The sequence below is a fragment of the Cetorhinus maximus genome, chromosome 5 (assembly GCF_964194155.1).
Source record: "Cetorhinus maximus chromosome 5, sCetMax3.hap1.1, whole genome shotgun sequence".
NCBI classification, from domain to species: Eukaryota; Metazoa; Chordata; class Chondrichthyes; order Lamniformes; family Cetorhinidae; genus Cetorhinus; species Cetorhinus maximus.
The window spans coordinates 169,356,783-169,377,568 of NC_135883.1; the positions used below are offsets into that span (position 1 = coordinate 169,356,783).

Below are 20,786 nucleotides of genomic sequence, written 5' to 3' on the forward strand. Positions count from 1 at the left end.
AATGCTGGCCCAGCCAGCAATGCCCATATACCATAAATGAATAAATAAAAAAAGGGTTTGTGCCATATTGCAAACGTACTAATCATGAAACAAAGATTGGTAAAACAATAAAATAGATCATTTACTTGAAGATAAACCTATATACATATAATGGTAACTGGGAGGCAATGTAGGTGCTCTCTGCTATCTTATTAAAAAACTTACCAAGTTAGTAAAACACGATTTGCCCTTAACAAATCCATACTGGCTTTCCTTAATTAATCCATATTTACCCAAGTGACTGTTAATTTTGTTCTGAATTATCATTTCTAAAAGCTTTCCCACCATTGAGGTTAAACTGACTGGCCTGCAGCTAATAGGTTTATCTTTGTACCCATGTTTTGAACATGAGTGTAACGTTTGTAATTGTTGAAATGTTTGGTATCACCCACGTATGTACGTGTCAGGAAGATATAATAATTCTCATAATATTATTGGAATTTATTGTAAAATAGAGTAATAGTGGGGTGTGTCTACATGTCTATATGTGTGTCTGTCTGTGTGTGTGTGTGTGAGACTTAATTTAATTAGAGGATGAGTGCTTTGATGTAAGAAGAGGAGTTAGGTTTGAAATGTTAATTAGGTAAACATGGGAGAGTTTAGAAATATAGGTGTCAATGGAACATTTGTATTTTGAAATAAACCAGACTAGATTGTTTTCAAAGGGGGAGTGAAATGTCATCTAGCCAGGTGAAGTTTAGAAACAGTGGGGAGAATTTTCTCCCCGTCGGGGTGTTGGGCGGAAGCGGGCGCGCAGCCGATTGCCACCCGCGATCGGCTGCACGCCACCATTTTGTGTGGGTGGGCCTTAATTGGCACGATGCACATCTGGAAGCGCTGAGCACTCCCTGTGCAGGCGGGGGGGGGAGTCAGGGCATGCGCGCGAAAGAGCACAGAAATCTCCCTGAACCATAAGCTGCCTCAGGGAGATTAGTTTGATTTTTTAAAATTTTAATTTAAAAAAAATTAAAACATGTTCCCTCATATGACACTGGGACATCTCACAGGTCATGAGACATGAGCTGGGACATGTCAATGTACTTTAATAAAAAAATTTATTCAATTTATGAACCCTTCATGAAACCTCATCCCGTCCATGGATGAGGCTTCATGATAAATGCAAAGGCCGCCTGGGCTCTCCGCCTGCCCACCAACCTTAAGGTTGGAAGGGCAACTCAATTAATAACTTTAATTAGTTTTTAAATGGCCTTAATAGGCCTTTGACAGTTCAGTGGGCGCACAGCCGACTCCGCTGCACGCCCACTGAACTGAGGATCAGAATGATGCAGGGTGACATCGAAGACACACACCCGACATCAACGTGCGTCATTTTACGCGTTGGCCAGTGGGGCCTGCCCCAGCTCACTGACCCAAAGATTCTGGCCAGTGTGTTTATTTTTCTCCAAGATTATTGGTAAAGCTTAGTGCTATGAGAGGGTTTCATTATCCGGAAGATAAAGTACAAAGATGTAGTAAAATGGAAAATATGTATAAAGGAGAAAAGGCTGTTTGTATGGGAAGGCATTTTAAGATCTTACAAATGTGAAAAAGCCTTCAGCATCTATGCCTCAAGCTGCTGTCTTCAAAGGGCTGAAGTAAAGAAAACTCACTTATAATTCAACTTGTTCAGGGTGTCATGTTTCTTTGCCTGGGTCTTTTAAAATCTATGGGCAGAATTTTCCCATTGACGTGTGGCGGCAGGCCCCGCACGTCCGCATGTAAAATGACGTTCGGCGAGCGTCACCATGCGCCATCGTGATATTTCACTGGGCGGGCATGCGAGGATATCCGCTGCATGTCTGCCATTAATTAACGGGTCACTTAAGGCCCTTGACTCACCAATCAATGCCAATTTTTCTGTGCCCATGCAATATTCAGGTCGGCGCACGGGCACAACGGGCAGGCGGGTAGGAGACATTTGTATAAACCTCATCTATGGGTGGGATAAAAGGGCTCACTGGAGTCATGAGTATGCTCTCTCAAGTATTGATTTTTCAAAGTTATTGAAACTTGCCTGTGTGATCTGCAATATTTCAAGAAGCATATTAGCTGCTTTGTCTCGACACTTAACCTTCACGTCATCAGTCTGCAGTGAGGAATCTTTTCTGGGTGTGCAGGTTTTAGGATGCCTTCCCTTAGCCTGGGAATGGGAGCTGAACTCTCCACTGGAGGCACCTCCTCTGAGGAGGAAGGGAGGTCTAGAAGAGGGAGGTGGCCAGACGTCACATTCAGCCTCCCGGGGAGCCACCTTTGGGAGGACAGGCGCAGGTACAAGGGGTGCAGGGCCAAGAATTAGTCCAAGGCAGAAGGGGCCGCAGAGGATGCCACTATCCTGCTGCCAGGACAGACAGTTGGCGAAGCAGCTACCTCAATATGTCTCAGGTGCAGTGCTGAAGGAGGCTCTGTTTGTCAAGGGAGACAGTCAACTATATCTGTCAAATGATTGGGCCTGAGATCTCCGCGAACTGTGTGGGTGGACACCCCATGCCAGTGGCTCTAAAGGTCACAGCTGCCCTCAACTTCTATGCCTCTGGCTCCTTCCAGGGCTCGGTGGATGATCTTTGTGGTGTCTCCCAATCAGCTGTGCACACTTGTGTCAAGCAGGTAACAGACGCTCTGTTCAGGCATGCATTTACCTTCATCCACTGCCGTTGGGACCAGGCAAGCCAGAAACAGTGAGCCAGAGGCTTTGCGGCCATTGCTGGCTTCCCCCGCATCCAGGGTGCTATAGACTGCACACGTGTGGCCATCAAGGCGGCAGCAGGTGAGCCCAGTGCCTTCATCAACAGGAGGGGTTTCCACTCCATGAATGTGCAGATAGTGTGTGATCACAGGATGCAGATTCTGCAAGTCTGTGCAAGGTACCCAGGCAGCTCCCACGACGCCTACATCCTCAGACACTCCCGGGTGCCAGGGTGTTTCAGTGCCCCAGCCCGGCTTGATGGATGGCTGCTGGGTTACAAGGGCTGTCCCTTCAGAAGGTGGCTTGTGACGCCTCTCCACCATCCAAGAACAGGAGCTGAGCAGCGGTACAATAGGAGCCACAGCTCCACAAGGGCTGTGGTGGAGGGAACCATCGGTCTTCTCAAGGTGCGCTTCTGATGCCTGGACTGCTCAGGAGGCGCACTCCAGCACCCCCCAGATCATGTCTCACTGATAGTGGGTGCTTGCTGTGCTCTCCACAATCTTGCGCTGGAAAGGGGGGACGCGGTGGATGATGAAGACATCGACGCAGTGGATGCGGCTGCACACGATGAGTCCAGCAATGAGTCCGAGGATGAGCACACACAGGGAAATGCTGAGGGGGTGGACGCTGATCCGGGAATACTCCAGGGAGGCAGGGACACCTGGGAGGCTTTAATCCATCTAACCTTCAGCTTACACACCACAGATGGACCTCCAGCTCAAGCCTGGGTTGTAAGCTCCATACTCGATACCTAAGTGCCAAATCTGCCAGGTTAGGAACAGTAACTAAGGGCCTTGTTAATAAAGCTGAATGCCCAACTGAGCACTCATACCATTTTTGGAAACCATACACATGCAGAAGGAAAAAGGCACCCTCAGTCGTGGTCACTTGTCTGAATTTAATGTCACAAGCAAAGAAACTTAAGCCAAAAAAATGACAATGGTATTCCAATTCAAAGCAAATCATAAAGGCCTCATCTAGGGCCAACACAAAAGCACCAGTGATTAACCCGTGTTGTGCCTAAGGTGCCTTATGTTTATGTTTCCGGGTGCTACGTCTTGGTGCTACCCCATTGCTGGGAGTAGCCTGCTGACTCTGCTGTCCTGTTGGCCTCGATGACCTTGGTGAGCATTCTCTGGCCCATGGAGCCAGTGCTGGTCCCGCCTGGGAGGGATCTGCCAGTTCCACAGCTGGCATCTCCCCAGTTGTCGCAGCCTCACCGGATGCTACGGTTACTGGGAGAGGGGTGAAGGAGCTGTTGTCCTCATCTGGAGCACCCTGAGAGGTCGCTTCGGATCTCCCTGCTCACCGTGGATGGATGGGTACTGAGCTGGGAAAGCTGGTGCCCAGACCATCTCCCACACTGGCACTGACCAGCTGAGGTCAATGCCGATGTGAGGGCTTGCTGGTCAGAGCGCATCCCCAGGAAGCCCTGATGGGTCTCTTGGAGGCGGCTCTGCACAAGAGTCGCCACTCTCTCCATGGAGGACGCATGGCGCTCGGACATGTGTCTCATTGCTTCAGCGAGCGTCCGCGTAGACTCCTCCACCACAGAGACCAAGCCAAGCATAGCCTCATGTATCTCCCCCAGATGCTCCCGTACACCTGGCCGCATTTCCTGCAGCTGCTGCATCGCGGAAGACTCCAGAGGCACATCATCAGGCACTGGTCCCCTGCAGTCCTCCGACTGCTGGTGCCATGGGCACTCTCTGTCTCTGCCAGCACCTCAAGCGACTGTAAAGTGCCCTCACCACTGTGCTCTGGGACACTAGCCGATGTTCTAACTCCCACCGAGGTGCTAGTATCTGCGCTGGTGCCTGCCTGGCAGAGATGGTGTGACGCTGGAGAGACTTCAGGGCCCTCAGGTTTGAGAGGGGGCCTCTGCTGCTCCTCCTCCCAGCCCTGCTCCGATGATGCTGAAAGGAAGAATTGGATGAGTTAACGTGGAGACAATGTCAAAGTGCATTCCTGTCCCCCGGATCATTATATGCTCATCCTTCCATAAGCCATGGTCAAGCCATGTTGCAAAATTAAATCACTTAACATTCAGCACTGCTATGGCTGTTGGGAGAATAATGCTGACCTCACTGCTGGCCACACATACCTGGCCGTGGCACCCCAGCCTCACCGACACCAGTGGACCTGGGCGCATGGTGCCTCTCCAAATCCAGGGCCTCCTGCTCAAACCGGCTGCGAATGGCTAACTGTGCCTGCCCGCTGCCAGTCCTCACATGCTCTCTTGAAAATGGGAGAACAGCATTGATTTGTGTAAATTGTACATGGAGTCTCTTAAAGCATGGCCCACCCCAACCAGAGTGGGACATGTCAGGGCTCCAGTGCTTCCTCACCCCACTGCTGCCGAACACTCACACAAAGGTGCTAGGCCTGTTCCCCACCCACGTACCCCCACCTTGTCCACATGCCGCCTACATCACATAAGGCACCGCATGGTATATCCTTCCATAGCAAGGAGGCGCATGCACATGGAGAGCAGAGGGCAGCAGATGATTCGTTTCCACGCCACCTTGAAGCTCTCCTCCCAGCATGTCATCTCCCTGACTTGGAAATGTCCTGCAGTTGAAGCTCAGCGCCTAGGTGCAGCTTCTCCAGGTTGCCCCCAAAACAGTCATATGGGTCTCAGTGTCCACTTGCTGTGGGCGGAGACCCCATCTCTTCACCACCCTCTCAGGCTGACCTCAGCATGGGCAATATCTGCTGGCCCACCCAGCAAAGGACACATGCCGTCAATGATTCAATGCCGTCACTACACTCAGACTTAGTGGCGGGGTGGGGGTGCGGGGGTATGGGGGGTTTGGGGTGGGCAGTGTGGCAGCAGGGGGGAAAGCCAGCCTGCTGGGTTAAGTGACCATTGCCAACATTTTCCTCACCCTTCCAGAGCGCAACAGGTCTTTGAAGCACTTGCGACACTGAATCCAGGTGTGCCGCTCCACGTTGTGGGAGCTCACACCTCCGCCCTCCTCCTCCCATCCTGAGGAACCAGCATCTCCCATCATGCTGCCACCTCCTCGAGGAGGGCGGCAAGCCAGTCATTGGAAAAACGAGGGGCACACTGGAACCCGCCCTACCCTCCAGCCTGGCCTGCCCCGATGGACTACCTTCCAGCCTGGCCTGCCCCGATGGACTACCCTCCGGCCTGGCCTGCCTCGATTGACTACCCACCGGACTTGCATCACCTCCATTGACCCTCTGCACAGCCCTTTGCCCAGCCATTGCGAGCAGCCTTTCCAAGACTGCCAAGCCTTCCTTTAAGCAGGCCGCCGGTTCGCCATTGGACCCATCGGGCTGAGTGCGCCTGACACTGCCCGCCCACTCCCACTATGTACGGGAGTCGTGAAGTATGCTGGACGGGCCTTAATTGGCCTGCCCGCGTAAAATGGCGGTGCGGACCCGATTGCAAGTGGCGATCGACTCCATGCCCACCCGCGCCAGCTCCCGTTCCACCTCCCCCTGCCAGCCAGAAAATTCTGCCCCATGTGTCTTACTGTTGCCTGAACAAAAGTGTAACTGGGAGTTAGATTGATTAGGGGATTTAGAAGTTATCACAGTAGTAATTTATAGATCTACGTATGTATTTAAAAATCATTTCTCTTCTTAATAAATGTTAATCTAGCTTTGTAAAACCTATAAGACTTGGTGGTCTTATTACTGCTGAATTCAAGGCACACATCTTGAACTTTATATAAACTTCAAAACAAGTTGTGACAGTTGTTTCAAGTTTCCCTTTAGGATTTGAGCAGCTCAGCGTTTACCATCGGCTGTGTCATAACATATTGGAAGATTGGAAAATTATGGCCAGTACCTTTGTAATTTCGATCCTTAATTCCTTCAGTATCCTCCAATCCATCTCACAGAATCAGAATCACAGAATTACAGAATCACAGAATCACACAGTGCAGAAGAGGCCCTTCAGCCCATCAAGTCTGCACCGACACGTGAGAAACTCCTGACCTACCGACCTAACCCCATTTACTAGCACTTGGCCCATGGCCTTGAATGTTATGACGTGCCAAGTGTTTATCCAGGTATTTTTTAAAGGATGTGAGGCAACCCGCCTCCATCACCCTCTCAGGCAGCGCATTCCAGACCGTCACCACCCTTGGCGCCCCTGATCGGGTCTGCACTGCTATTTTACGTGGGCGGGTCAATTAAGGCCCGCCTAGTGTGACGCTCACCCGGAAGCAATAAGTGCTCCCTGTGCAGGTTGGGGGAGGTGGGGTGGGGGGGTTCCCTGAGTCCAGGCCTGCCCTCTTTTGCGCATGTGTGCAAAGGAGCACAGATATCTCCTTGAGGCACCTCTGTACCTCAGGGAGATTTGTTTAAGTTTTAAACATCTGAATAAAGTAATTAAAAACTTTTAAAACAGTGTCACATGAGCTGGGACATGTCCATGATTTTTTAAAATAGTTTGTATTGAATTGTTAAACACTTCAAGAAACCTCATCCCGCCCGTGGATGAGGTTCCATGAAAAATGCAAAGGCCACCTGGGCTCTTCGCCTGCCAACCAACCTTAAGTTTGGATGGGCAGCTCATTTTATTATATCAATTAGTTTTTAACAGGCCTTAATAGGCCTTCGACAGTTCGGCGGGTGCGCAGCCACCTCGGCTGCACGCCCGCCGAACTGAAAATCTAAATGACGCTCGCCGAATGGAAAATTCTCCCCTATAATTCTTGCACCTGTCTAATTTCCTTGCAAATTTGCTCTTCTGTATCTTTCTCACTAGAATATAGAATACTCTTACGGACATACGAAATAGGAGCAGAAGTAGGCCATTTGGCCCCTTGAGCCTGCTCGCCATTCAATAAGATAATTTCAAATTCCACATTCCCATTTATCCACCTTTGATTCCCTTGCCTTACAAGACTCTATCTACCTCCACCTTAAAATATTCATTGACCCCGCCTCTAATGCATTCTGAGGCAGAGGGTTCCAAAGTGGCACAACCCTCTGAGAGAAAAAAATTCTCCTTGTCTCTGTTCTAAAAGGGCAATCCCTAATTTTAAAACAGTGCCCCCCTGTTTTGGACTGACCCACAAGAGGAAACATCCTTTCCATGTCAATACCATTCAGGATCTTATATACTTCAATCAGTCTTCTAAACTCTAGTGGAAACAAGCCCAGTCTGTCTGGCCTTTCCTCCTAAGACATCCCACTCATTCCAGGTATCAAACTAGTAAACCTCCTCTGAACTGTCTCCAGCATCCTTCCTTAAATAAGGAGACCATAACTGCACACAGTATTTGAGATGTGGATGTACCCAATAGTGTAATGGTACCTCTATTGTTTCTTAGCTCTAACCAAATAGATTCTGTCCTTGATTCCTCTCGTACTGTAACATTCTCCTTGATCAATACTGCTACCCCTTGCCTTTCTTTCTTTCCCAAATTTCCTGAACACCTTGTATCCAGAAACATTGAGCACCAGTACTGCCCTCTTTTGAACCAGGTCTCTATGAGTGTCACAACATCATATTCCCATGTGGCTATCTGCACCTGCAGCTCACCAATCCTTTGTGTGTTCACAGCTTTGCTCTTCTCCCAGCCTGCTTCACACTGGCCTGCCAGTGCAGCCATTTACTTACAGTGTCAACCAGATGGGTGCCAAAGTATTAAATATAGTGGAGTAAATGTGCTGTCCTGGCTGTATCTCACCTAATGAGCAATAGCTTGCAGAATGAATCCAAAGAGTCAGTGTATCCATTTGGAATTATCTCTTCTTCTGGAGCATCAGTGTCAAACCAGACTTTCCAAATCTTCTCATTCTTAGTTATCTGCAACCATATCCCAACAATAAAATCAACTGAAAAAGATCAAGTTGTATTCATTTATAAAGAATTTAGAATATTAAAATTATTGGGCTGAATTTCCAGCTTTTCTGTCTGGCAGAACATAATACCCCCAAAATGGTGAGAACTAACCTACCACCCCACTTTCACTGTGGCAATATTCATTGGGGCCTATTGCTATATACCCAGGGTCAGACGAGAGGCCCAGTTAAAGGGGAATTTGGTGCCAAAAGGACCAGACTGCTTTTTTAGACTGAACTGGGTGGAGCGAGGTCATGCACATTTTGGTAAATATGAACCGATGGTTTGGCGAAAGGGAGCCTGAAAGTCAAGTTTCTCCCTTCTCTTGTGGGGTTGCGAGTATTCATTCCAACTCATAAACCTAGCCTGAGTCACTGCCACTTCGACTCCTTCCCCCACATTGGGCAGAATTTTGTCCTCAGATGGCGGGCAGGTCCCACCGGCTCGGCAGCGGGTAGACAGCTGACCCCCGACAGCGAAATGGGGCCCGGCGCCATTTTGAGTGGGTGGGCCAATTAAGGTCCACCCAGCGGCCTGCCCGACGGGAAGCGCTATGCGCTTCCTGTTCCGGGGGGAGGGAATCCGCATCTGTCAAAGTGCGCACTTTTGTGCATGCGCGCGAAAGAGCACACTGCTCCCTGAGGCAAAGCCCTGTCTCAGGAAGATTAGTGACAGGTAAGAAAAGTTAAAAAATAGAAAAATTAAAAACATATAACATGTCCCCCTCATGTGACAATGTCACACAAGATGGGACATGTTAATAAAAATGACATAAACTTTATTAGACTTCTTAAAAACGGACATGAAACCTCATCCCACCAGTGGATGAGGTTTCATTTTTTATCAGAAGCCCGCTGGGGCGCCTGGCCAGTCCATCAGCCTTAAGGTTGGACGGGCAGGTCTTTAATTATCTTAATTAGTTTGTCAATGGCTTTAATTGGCCATTGACAGGTCGGCGCGCGGACATCTGATTTCGCTGTCCGCCCACCTTCCTAAAAATTTAACGGGACTGGGATGACATTGGGGATTCCTCTCGACGTCAGCCCGCGTCATTTTCCTGTCGGCGATTTGGGGGCGGGGCCCGCTCGCTGACGAGAAAATTCAGGCCATTGATCTGGCCTATTTTCCTTCCACTTTCCCCCTCAAGACCCTACGTATGAAGCAGTCTTCAAAATGGAACAGGCCTTCTGTGAGACAATTATTTGGCTGGCCAGATCCACAAAGTACTGCTCTGGGGGAATTTCCAACTATTTCTCCTTGAGCTATCACCCCAACAATTGTGAAATCTTATTCTGAATAGCTGATTTCTGACACAAGTTAAGGAATCTTAGTTCTCTAGGAACCTCCCTACGCCCTTTAGCACTGCATATGGCTCACTCTAAATCTGTGGTGCCTCCAACCACTTTCAAGACTCAGCAATGGGACTAATGAAGACAGGTTCTTGATAGCTTCTCTACCCTTTCCACTTCTTACAGTGGTCGTCTTTCTCAAGCCCACAGTTCTCTTCTCATACAAATATAATTGGCATAAAAAGGTTTTAGAAGGATTAGAAAATGCAGCATGCTGAAAATGTTAGTCATAACAATAACTTTGATAATGACATTTTCATATTGCAAAGCAAACTTCCAATTCAAGGATTTATTTAAATTGAACTGTAACACTCTCTGCTCGTTTGATAAGCCAGATTGTGCTGTACGATCATGAGCAGAAAATGGGTATAATACCTGGGTCAATATCTCTGCAAACTGAGAGAGTTTGCTCAGCTCCACCAGGTTCAACCAGGTCATATCAAGGATCCAGCGGAAAGGTTTCTGTGGGCTAGCTTTAAGGTCAAGGGCTGCTCCACCTATACAAATGGATTAGAATTCGTCATTAGTAAAACAAAACTTTAAGCTTGGTCCAAACATTACCATCAAATCGGGGGAACAACCTTGACAATGAAGGGTGCAGAAGGGCATGCCAAGAGCAGCAGCAGGCATGCCTAAAACTGATGTGTCAACTTCGTGAGGTGACCCCACAGGACTACTTGAATGCCAAGCAGCGAAAGAGCCATGCGATAGATACAGTTAAGTGATCTCACAACAAAGAGATCAGCTCTATGCTCTGTAGTCCTGCCACATCCAGTCATGAATGGTGGTGGACAATTAAACAATGAACAGGAAGAGGAGGCTCCATTATTATCCCCGCCTCAATGATGGGAGAGCCCAGCACATCAGTGCAAAAGACAAGGCTGAAGCACTCGCAAAAACTTCAGCCAGAAGTGCCAAGTGGATGATCCAACCTGGCCTCTTCCTGAAGTTACCAGCATCACAAATACACTCTTCGGCCAATTCAATTCACTCAGCGTGATATCAAGAAACAGCAGAAGACACTGGATACTGCAAAGGCTATGGGCCCTGACAAAATTCCGACAATAGGTCTTGTGTTCCAGAATTTTCTGTGCCCCTTGCCAAGATGTTACAGTACAGCTACAACACTGACATCTACCCGGCTATGTGGAAAATTGCCCAGGTATGACCTGTACACAAAAAGCAGGACAAATCCAACCCGGCCAATTACTACCCCGTCAGCCTATGCTCGATCATCAGCAAAGCTGTTGACAGTGCTATCAAATAGCATTTTCTCAGGAGCAACTTGCGCACTGACGCCCAGTTTGGGTTCCGCCAGGGCCACTCAGCTCCTGACCTCATTACAGGCTTACTTCACACATGAATAAAAGAGTTGAACTCCCGAGGTGAGGTGAAGGTGACTGCTCTTGATATCAAGGCAGCACTTGACCGAGTGTGGCATCAAGGAACCCTAGCAAAACTGGAGTCAATGGGAATCAGGGGAAAACTCTCCGTTGGTTGGAGTCATACCTAGCACAAAGGGAGATGGTTGTGGTTGCTGGAGGTCCATAAGACCATAAGACAGAGGAGCAAAAATTAGGCCATTCGGCCCATCGAGTCTGTTTCGCCATTCAATCATGGCTGATAAGTTTCTCAACCCCATTCTCCCACCTTCTCCCCGTAACCATTGATCCCCTTACCAATCAAGAACCTATCATTCTCGGTCTTAAATACACTCAATGACCTGGCCTCCACAGCCTTCTGTGGCAACAAATTCTATAGATTCACCACTCTCTGGCTAAAGAAGTTTCTCCTCATCTCTGTTCTAAAAGGTCTTCCCTTTACTCTGAGGCTGTGCCCTCAGGTCCTAGTCTCTCCTACTAATGGAAACATCTTCCCCACGTATCCAGGCCTTTCAGTATTCTGTAAGTTTCAATCACATCCCCCCTCATCCTTCTAAGCTCCATTGAGTATAGACCCAGAGTCCTCAAACATTCCTCATATGTTAAGCCTTTCATTCCTGGGATCGTTCTCATGAACCTCCTCTGGACTCTCCCCAGGGCCAGAACATCCTTCCTGAGATAAGGGGCCCAAAATTGCTCACAATATTCTAAATGTGGTCTGACCAGAGACTTATAAAGCCTCAGCAGCACATCCCTGCTTTTATATTCTAGTCCGCTCGAAATAAATACCAACATTGTATTTACCTTCCTAACTACCGACTCAACCTGCAAGTTAACCTTAAGAGAATCCTGGACTAGGACTCCCAAGTCCCTTTGCACTCCAGATTTCTGAATTCTCTCCCCATTTAGAAAATAGTCTATGCCTCTATTCTTCCTACCAAAGTGCATGACCTCACACTTCCCCACATTGTATTCCATCTGCCACTTCTTTGCCCATTCTCCTAACCTGTCCAAATGCTTTTGCAGCCTCCCCGCCTCCTCAATACTTCCTGTCCCTCCGCCTATCTTTGTATCATCTGCAAACTTAGCCAGGATGCCTTCAATTCCTTCATCTAGATCATTAATGTATAAAGTGAAAAGTTGTGGTCCCAACACTGACCCCTGCGGAACTCCACTAGTCATCGGCCGCCATCCTGAGAAGGACTCCCTTATCTCCACTCTCTGCCTCCTGCCAGACAGCCAATCTTCTATCCATGCTAGTACCTTGCCTCTAACTCCATGGGCTCTTATCTTACTGAGCAGCCTCCTGTGAGGCACCTTGTCAAAGGCCTTCTGGAAGTCCAAGTATATAACATCCATTGGCTCTCCTTTGTCTAACCTATTCGTTACCTCCTCAAAGAATTCTAACAGATTTGTCAGGCATGACCTCCCCTTGATGAAACCATGCTGACTTTGCCTTATTTTACCATGCATTTCCAAGTATTCTGAAATCTCATCCTTAATAATGAACTCTAAGATCTTACCAACAACTGAGGTCAGGCTAATCGGCCTGTATTTTCCCGTCTTTTGCCTCACTCCCTTGTTAAACAGGGGGGTTACATTAGCGATTTTCCAGTCCTCTGGGACCCTCCCTGACTCCAGTAATTCCTGAAAGATCACCACTAACGCCTCCACTATCTCTTCAGCTATCTCCTTCAGAACTCTGGGGTGTAATCCATCTGGTCCAGGTGAATTATCCAACTTCAGACCTTTCAGTTTTCCTAGCACCTTCTCCTTGATAATGGCCACCATACTCACCTCTGCCTCCCGACTCTCTAGAACTTTGGGGATGTTACTCTTGTCTTCCACCGTGAAGACTGACGCAAAGTACCTATTCAGTTCCTCCGCTATTTCTTTGTTCCCCACTACTACTTCTCCAGCATCATTTTCCAGCACCCAATTCCACTTTTTCCTCTCTCTTACCCTTTATATATCTAAAAAAACTCTTGCAATCTTCTTTTATATTACTGGCTAGTTTACCCTCATATTTAATCTTCTCCCTCATTTATTTTTTAGTTGTCCTCTGTTGGTCTTTGTAGGCTTCCCAATCCCCTGGTTTCCCACTGCTCTTCGCCGCATTGTATGCTTTCTCTTTAGCTTTTATGCTGTTCCTGACTTCCCTTGTCAGCCATGGTTGCCTCGTCCTCCCTTTAGTATGCTTCTTCTTCCTAGGGATGAATTTTTGCTGTGTCGTCCAAATTACTCCCAGAAACTCCTGCCATTGCTGTTCCACTGTCTTTCCTGCTAGGCTTATCTCCCAGTCAATTCTGGCCAGCTCCTCCCTCATACCTCTGTAGTTGCCTTTATTCAACTATAATACCGTTACATCTGATTCCAGCTTTTTCCTCTCAAATTGCAGGGTAAATTCTATCATATTATGGTCACTTCCTCCTAAGGGTTCCTCCACCTTAAGCTCCCTTATCAAATCTGCCTCATTACACATCACTAAATCTAGAATTGCCTGTTCCCTAGTCAATTATCTCAGCTCCAGGACATCACTGCAGGAGTTCCTGAGGGTAGTGCCCTAGGCCCAACAATCTTCAGCTGCTTCATTAATGACCTTCCTTCCATTATAAGGTCAAGAGTGAGGATGTTCATGATGATTGCCCAATTTTCAGCACCGTTCACAACTCCATAGATACTGAAGCAGTCTTGCCTAAATGCAGCAAGACTTGGACAACATTCAGGCTTGGGCTTACATGTGGCAAGCAAATGCCAGACAATGACTATCTCCAACAAGAGAGAATCGAACCATTGTCCCTTGACATTCAATGGCATTACCATTGCTGAATCCCGCGCTATAAACATCTGGGGGGTTGAAATTCACCAGAAACTGAACTGGACTAGCCACATAAATACTGTGGCTACAACAGCAGGTCAGTGTCTGGGAATCCTACAGTGAGTAACTCACCTCCTGACTCCTCAAAGCCTGTCTGCCATCTACAAGGCACAAGTCAAGAGTGTGATGGAATACTCCCCATTTGCCTGGGTGAGTGCAGCTCCAACAACACTCAAGAAGCTTGGCACCATCCAAAACAATGCAACCTGCTTGATTGGCACCACATCCACAAACATTCACTACCTCCACCACCGACGCACAGTGGCAGCAGTGTGTACCATCTACAAGATGCACTGCAGGAACTCACCAAGGCTCCTTAGAAAGCACTTTCCAAACCGACGACCACTACTATCTAGAAGGACAAGGGCAGCAGACACATGGGAACACCATCACCTGGAAGCTCCCCTCCAAGCCACTCACCATCCTGACTTGGAAATAAATTACCATTCCTTCAATATCGCTGGGCCAAAATTCTGGAACTCCCTCCCTAACAGTACTTTGGGTGTACCTACGCCACATGGACTGTAGCGGTTCAAGAAGGCAGCTCACTACCACTTACTCAAGGGCGATTAGGGATGGGCAGTGTAAAAATGCTGGCCTAGCCAGTGACATACAAACGTATGAATTAGGAGCAGGAGTAGGTCACTCGGTCCCTCGACTCTGCTCCACCATTCAATAAGATCATAGCTGATCTGATTGTAACCACCTGCTTACCCCTAATAACCTTTCACCCCTTTGCTTATTATGAATCTATCTACATCTGCCTTAAAAATATTCAAATACTCTGCTTCTACTAAGATAAAAGCAAAATATTGCGGATGCTGGAAATGTGAAATAAAAACAGAAATCATGCAAAAACTCAGCATGGACTCAAAACATTAACTCTGGTTCTCTCTCCACAGATGCTGCCAGACCTGATGAGTTTTTCCAGAAATTTTTGGTTTTTAACTCTGCTTCCACTGCCTTTTGAGGAAGGGAGTTCCTAAGACTCACTACCCTCTGAGAGAAAAGAAATTTTCCTCATCTCTGTGCTAAATGTGCGACCCCTTATTTTTAAAAAGTGACCTCTAGTTCTAGATTCTCGCATAAGAGCAACCACTCTCTCTTCATCCACCTTGCCAAGATCCTTCAGAATGTTAAAGGTTTCAATCAAGTTGCCTCTTACTCTTCTTGTATCTTGTGGATACAAACCTAGTATGTCCAATCTTTCCTCTGAAGACAACCCGCCCATTCTTGATCGTCTAGTAAACCTTGTCTGAATTGCTTCTAATGCATTTACATCCTTCCTTAAATAAGGAGACCAATACTGTACATCATACTTCAGGCGTGATGCCCACATCCCATGATAACATTTTTAAAAATGGACAGAAGAGCTTAACTCAGGAGGTGAGGTGAGAGTGACTGCCCTTGACATCAAGGCAGCATTTGACGAGTGTGGCATCAAGGACTCAAGTGAAATGAGAGTCAATGGGAAAACTGGGGAAAACTCTCTGCTGGTTGGAGTCATACCTAGCACAAAGGAAGATGGTTGTAGTTGTTGGGGGTCAATCATCTCGGTTCCAGGACATCACTGCAAGAGTTCCTCAGGGTAATGTTCTAGGCCCTGTTCTTCAGCTGCTTCATCGATGACCTTCCTTCCATCATAAGGTCAGAAGTGGGGATGTTCGCTGATGATTGCACAATGCACAACACGACTCCTCAGATCCTGAAGCAGTCTGGTCCATATGCAGCAAGACGTGGGCAATATTCAGGCTTGGGCTGATAAGTGGCAAGTAACATTCATGCCACACAAGTGCCAGGCAATGACCATCTCCAACAAGAGAGAATCCAACCATCTCCCCTTGACATTCAATGGCATTACCATCACTGAATCCCCCAGTATCAACATCCTGGGGGTTACCATTGACCAGGAACTGAACTGGACTAGCCAAATAAATACAGTGGCTACAAGAGCAGGTCGGAGGCTAGGAATTCTGTAGTGAATAGCTCACCTCCTGACTCCCCAAAACCTGTCCACCATCTACAAGGCACAAGTCAGGAGTGTGATGGAATACTCTCCACTTGCCTGGGTGATTGCAGCTCCAACAACACTCAAGAAGCTCGACACCATTAAGGACAAAGCAACCCACTTGATTGGCACCAGATTTACCATCTTAAACATTCACTCCCTCCATCTAGCAGTGTGTGCCATCTAGAAGATGCAATGAAGTAACTCACAAAGTCTCCTTTGATAGTACTGTGCAAACCTGCAACCTCTGTCACCTAGAAAGACAAAGGCAGCAGATAGGTGGGAACACAACCATTTGCAAGTTTTGCTTCAACCCACACTCCATCCTGACTTGGAACTATATTGCCGTTCTTTCACGATTGCTGGGTCAAAATCCTGGAACTCCCTTCTTAAAAGCACTGTGGGCGTACGTATACCACAATAGGTGATCCAAGAAGGCAGCTCAACATCACCTTCTCAAGGGGAATTAGGAATGGGAGATAAATACTGACCTAGCCAACATTGCCCATATTCTGTGAACGAATTGAAAAAGGTAATATAGGAACATGGGAACATAGGAACAGTTGTAGGTCACTCAGCTCGTCAAGCCTGCTCTGCCATTCAAATAGATCAAGCTGATCATCTATCTCTATGCCATTTTCTCCACTATCCCCATATCTCTTGATGTTATTAGTATCCATAAATTGATCAATTTCTGTCTTGAACATGCTCAATGATGGAATTTCCACTGCCTTTCGGGAAGAGAATTCCAAACATTCACCACCTGCGGAGTGAAAAGATTCCTCCTTCTCTCAGTCTTAAATGGCCTGCCCGTTATTTTCAGACTCTGTCCCTTGGTTCTAAAATTGGAGATTGCCTTAAAAGGAGTGCCATTGCAGACATGGAGGCTGAAGGACTCCACCAGAGTATTTGGAGGTCCATTGCCAGACCTGATTGAATGAAGAGTGAAGGGACCAAGCCAGATCACAAAAGGCTAGCAACATTCAAATAAAAAGAGAATAAAATGCTGAAAGACAGCAGAAAAATCCACTGTGTGACGAAAAGCCAGACGTAATTAAACACAGCGGCTCTAGCCAGATCATAAAAGGCTGAGCAAAATTCAAAATAAAGAAAAAGCTGAAAGGCAAAATAGTAATCCACTGTGCAGATGAAAAGAAGACCCTCAGTGAACGCAGAGTCACAGGAAGTACCCAGGTCACAAAATAAAGGTGAGCAAAACTCAGACAAAAGCTGAGATTACCCTTTAAAATAGGTAGCAATCAGGATCAGCACTGGCATTCCACGGCATAGTTGAAAGAAAGCCAGAGGTGGTGCCATAACATCTGGAGGCCGAGCTCAACTGAATGAAAAAAAATCCTTAAAACTTCAACCAGAGCTAAAAAATCACCTTCAGTTACATTCTTTAAGCTTAAAACAACCAAACAGCTGACCCAAACAACTTGCTTGAAGGTTTCCTGCAGAGTTGTTTAACTTAAAAGGTGGGACCCACAATCACTGCAGAAGCTCACCAAGGTCTGATAGGTAAAAGCAAAACACTGCTGAAAATCTGAAACAAAAACAGAAAATGCTGGAAAAACTCAGCAGGTCGAACAGCATCTGTGAAACGTGTAACAGAATTAATGTTTTGCGTCCGTATGACTGTTTCAGAGCTCGGTAGAAGAATCATATGGACTCGAAACGTTAACTCTGTTTTTTATTCCCACCACACATGCTGTTAGACCTGCTGAGTTTTTCCAGCATTTTCTGTCTTTGTTTAAGGTCTGATATGTGCTGGAAGAACAAAGAGAAGAGAAAAAAGGGCTGCCGCAGAGCCATCTTGAAAAAAAATTAAAGAGGTGCTCATCAGTTATGGAAAATGGCCATGGATAGTAAATTAAAACTACCAGACCTATTTGAGCTCATGCAAGGGCTCAAACAGATGCAACATTGGGCATCGTGAAGATTTTTTTTGGATTACATGAGTACATCAGGATTAAGTCAGAAAACAAAAATAAAAATACCTGGAAAAACTCAGCAGGTCTGGCAGCATCTGCGGAGAGGAACACAGTTAACGTTTCGAGTCCGTATGACTCTTCAACAGAACTAAGTAAAAATAGAAAAGAGGTGAAATATAAGCTGCTTTATGGGGGGGTGGGACAAGTAGAGCTGGATAGAGGGCCAGTGATAGGTGGAGATAGCCAAAAGATGTCATAGACAAAAGGTCAAAGAGGTGTTGAAGGTGGTGATATTATCTAAGGAATGTGCTAATAGGTGACATTAAGGGTAGAAAGCAGGACGAGCAAGGGACAGATAGCCCTAGTGGGGGTGGGGTGGGGGGAAGGGATCGAAATAGGCTAAAAGGTAGAGATAAAACAATGGACAGAAATACATTTAAAAATAATGAAAATAGGTGGGAAAAGAAAAATCTATATAAATTATTGGAAAAAAGGAGGATCGGAAAGGGGGTGGAGATGGAGGAGAGAGTTCATGATCTAAAATTGTTGAACTCAATATTCAGTCCAGAAGGCTGTAAAGTTCCTAGTCGGAAGATGAGGTGCTGTTCCTCCAGTTTGCGTTGAGCTTCACTGGAACATTGCAGCAGGTCAAGGACTAGGAAAGAGGACCTGTTTGGGGATTATCAGGAACTAGGAACTAAACTAAAGAACAGGTCCTCAAGGGTTATAATCTCCGGATTACTACCCGAGCCACGTGCAAATTGGCATAGGGACGCGAGAATAAGGGAAGTAAACACGTGGCTAAAGGAATGGTGCGGAAAAGAGGGATTCCATTTCTCGTGGGGCACTGGCACCAGTATTGGAACAGGAGGGATCTGTACCTTTGGGACGGTCTCCACCTGAACCGATCTGGGACCAATGTTCTAGCGAAAAGGGTAAATAGGGTGGTCAACAGGACTATAAACTAGAAAGTGGGGGGGGAGGGAAAGGTAAAACTCCAAGAAGTATGACTAATGGGAAACAAAGCAGCAGGTTAGCGTGTGGGGGGGTGGATTCAACTTCATGGAAAATTATGAAAAAACTGAAAAGAAAGGAGAGCCCAGGAGAGGCTATTAAAGTCCCCAGAACACAAAATAGGACAGAGTGCTTCACCCCCCCGATGGCATTCCACAGCGATCATTCCCTCCGGGACACCCAGGTCCACTCCTCCATCACCCCCTACACCTCAACCCCCTTCCACGGCACCTTCCCATGCAACCGCAGAAGGTGCAACACCTGTCCCTTTATTTCTCCTCTCCTCGCCGTCCAAGGGCCCAGACACTCCTTTCAAGTGAAGCAGCATTTCACTTGCACTTCCCTCAATTTAGTCTACTGCATTCGCTGCTCCCAATGCGGTTTCCTCTACACTGGAGAGACCAAGTGCAGACTGGGTGACCGCTTTGCGGAACACCTTCGGTCTGCCCGCAAGCATGACTCAGACCTCCCTGTCACTTGCCATTTCAACACTCCACCCTGCTCTCATGCCCACATGTCCGTCCTTGGCCTGCTGCATTGTTCCAGTGAAGCTCAACGCAAACCGGAGGAACAGCACCTCATTTTCTGACTAGGCACTTTACAGTCTTCCGGTCTGAATATTGAGTTCAACAATTTTAGATCATGAACTCTCTCCTCCATCCCCACCCCCTTTCTGATCCCCCTTTTTTCCAATAATTTATATAGATTTTTCTTTTCCCACCTATTTCCATTATTTTTAGATGTATTTCCATCCATTGTTTTATCTCTACCTTTTAGCCTATTTCGATCCCTTCCCCCCACCCCACCCCCACTAGGGCTATCTGTACCTTGCTCGTCCTGCTTTCTACCCTTAATGTCACCTATTAGCACATTCCTTAGATAATATCACCACCTTCAATACCTCTTTGTCCTTTTGTCTATGACATCTTTTGGCTATCTCCACCTATCACTGGCCCTGTATCCAGCTCTACCTGTCCCACCACCCCCTTAAATCAGCTTATATTTAACCTCTTTTCTATTTTTTCTTAGTTCTATTGAAGAGTCATTCGAACTCGAAATGTTAACTGTGTTCCTGTCCGCAGATGCTGTCAGACCTGCTGAGTTTTTTCCAGGTATTTTTATTTTTGTTTTGGATTTCCAGCATCCGCAGTTTTTTGCTTTTATCTTAGGATTAAGTCAGAAATCACTAAAAGTATGAATCAATACAGTTTTGTACTTGCTTGATATATGTAAAAATGAAGTAGTCCCATGAAAGGCAGAGATGAATCCTCAATTACATTTGGTGAGACGTTAAAAGCCCTTCACAAATCTTTCAAACTCCATGTTGTGGAGAGCACAGACCTTAAAAATGGTCTAGAACACACCCAATAAAGCACCAAAGAGGCAAGGAGACCCCCAGGGTGAGGAAGACAATCCCCAAGCAAACCACAGGATTGTTGCAGATCATGTCAGTGCAATGAAGTGCAAGAGCCAAAGTGTTTAGTGTGGAAGAAAGAAAAGGCCGAGAAGCAGCCAAGAGGCTAAAAAAGATAGGCCAGAATTTTTCAATTGGCGGGCAGGCTCGGTGGGAGCCTGCAGGGGTGGTCGCGGAGCCGATTGCTGCCCGCGATCAGTTTCATGCCGCCAGTTTACGTGGGCAGGCCAATTAAGGCCTGCACTGCGTAAGACG

The 20,786-nt window shown here is 46.9% G+C and overlaps 1 protein-coding gene across 1 annotated transcript in view; it reads right to left on the reverse strand.

The window, feature by feature from the left end:
* Positions 1 to 20,786, reverse strand: part of LOC144681152 (dynein axonemal heavy chain 8-like) — a 1,929,890-nt gene that overhangs the window by 203,494 nt on the left and 1,705,610 nt on the right. The window contains exons 77-78 of the mRNA XM_078542879.1: positions 10,277 to 10,398; positions 8,398 to 8,516 (exon numbers count right to left, since the gene is read on the reverse strand). Coding sequence (XP_078399005.1) covers positions 8,398 to 8,516; positions 10,277 to 10,398 — 241 coding nt within the window. The remainder of the gene's footprint in view (positions 1 to 8,397; positions 8,517 to 10,276; positions 10,399 to 20,786) is intronic.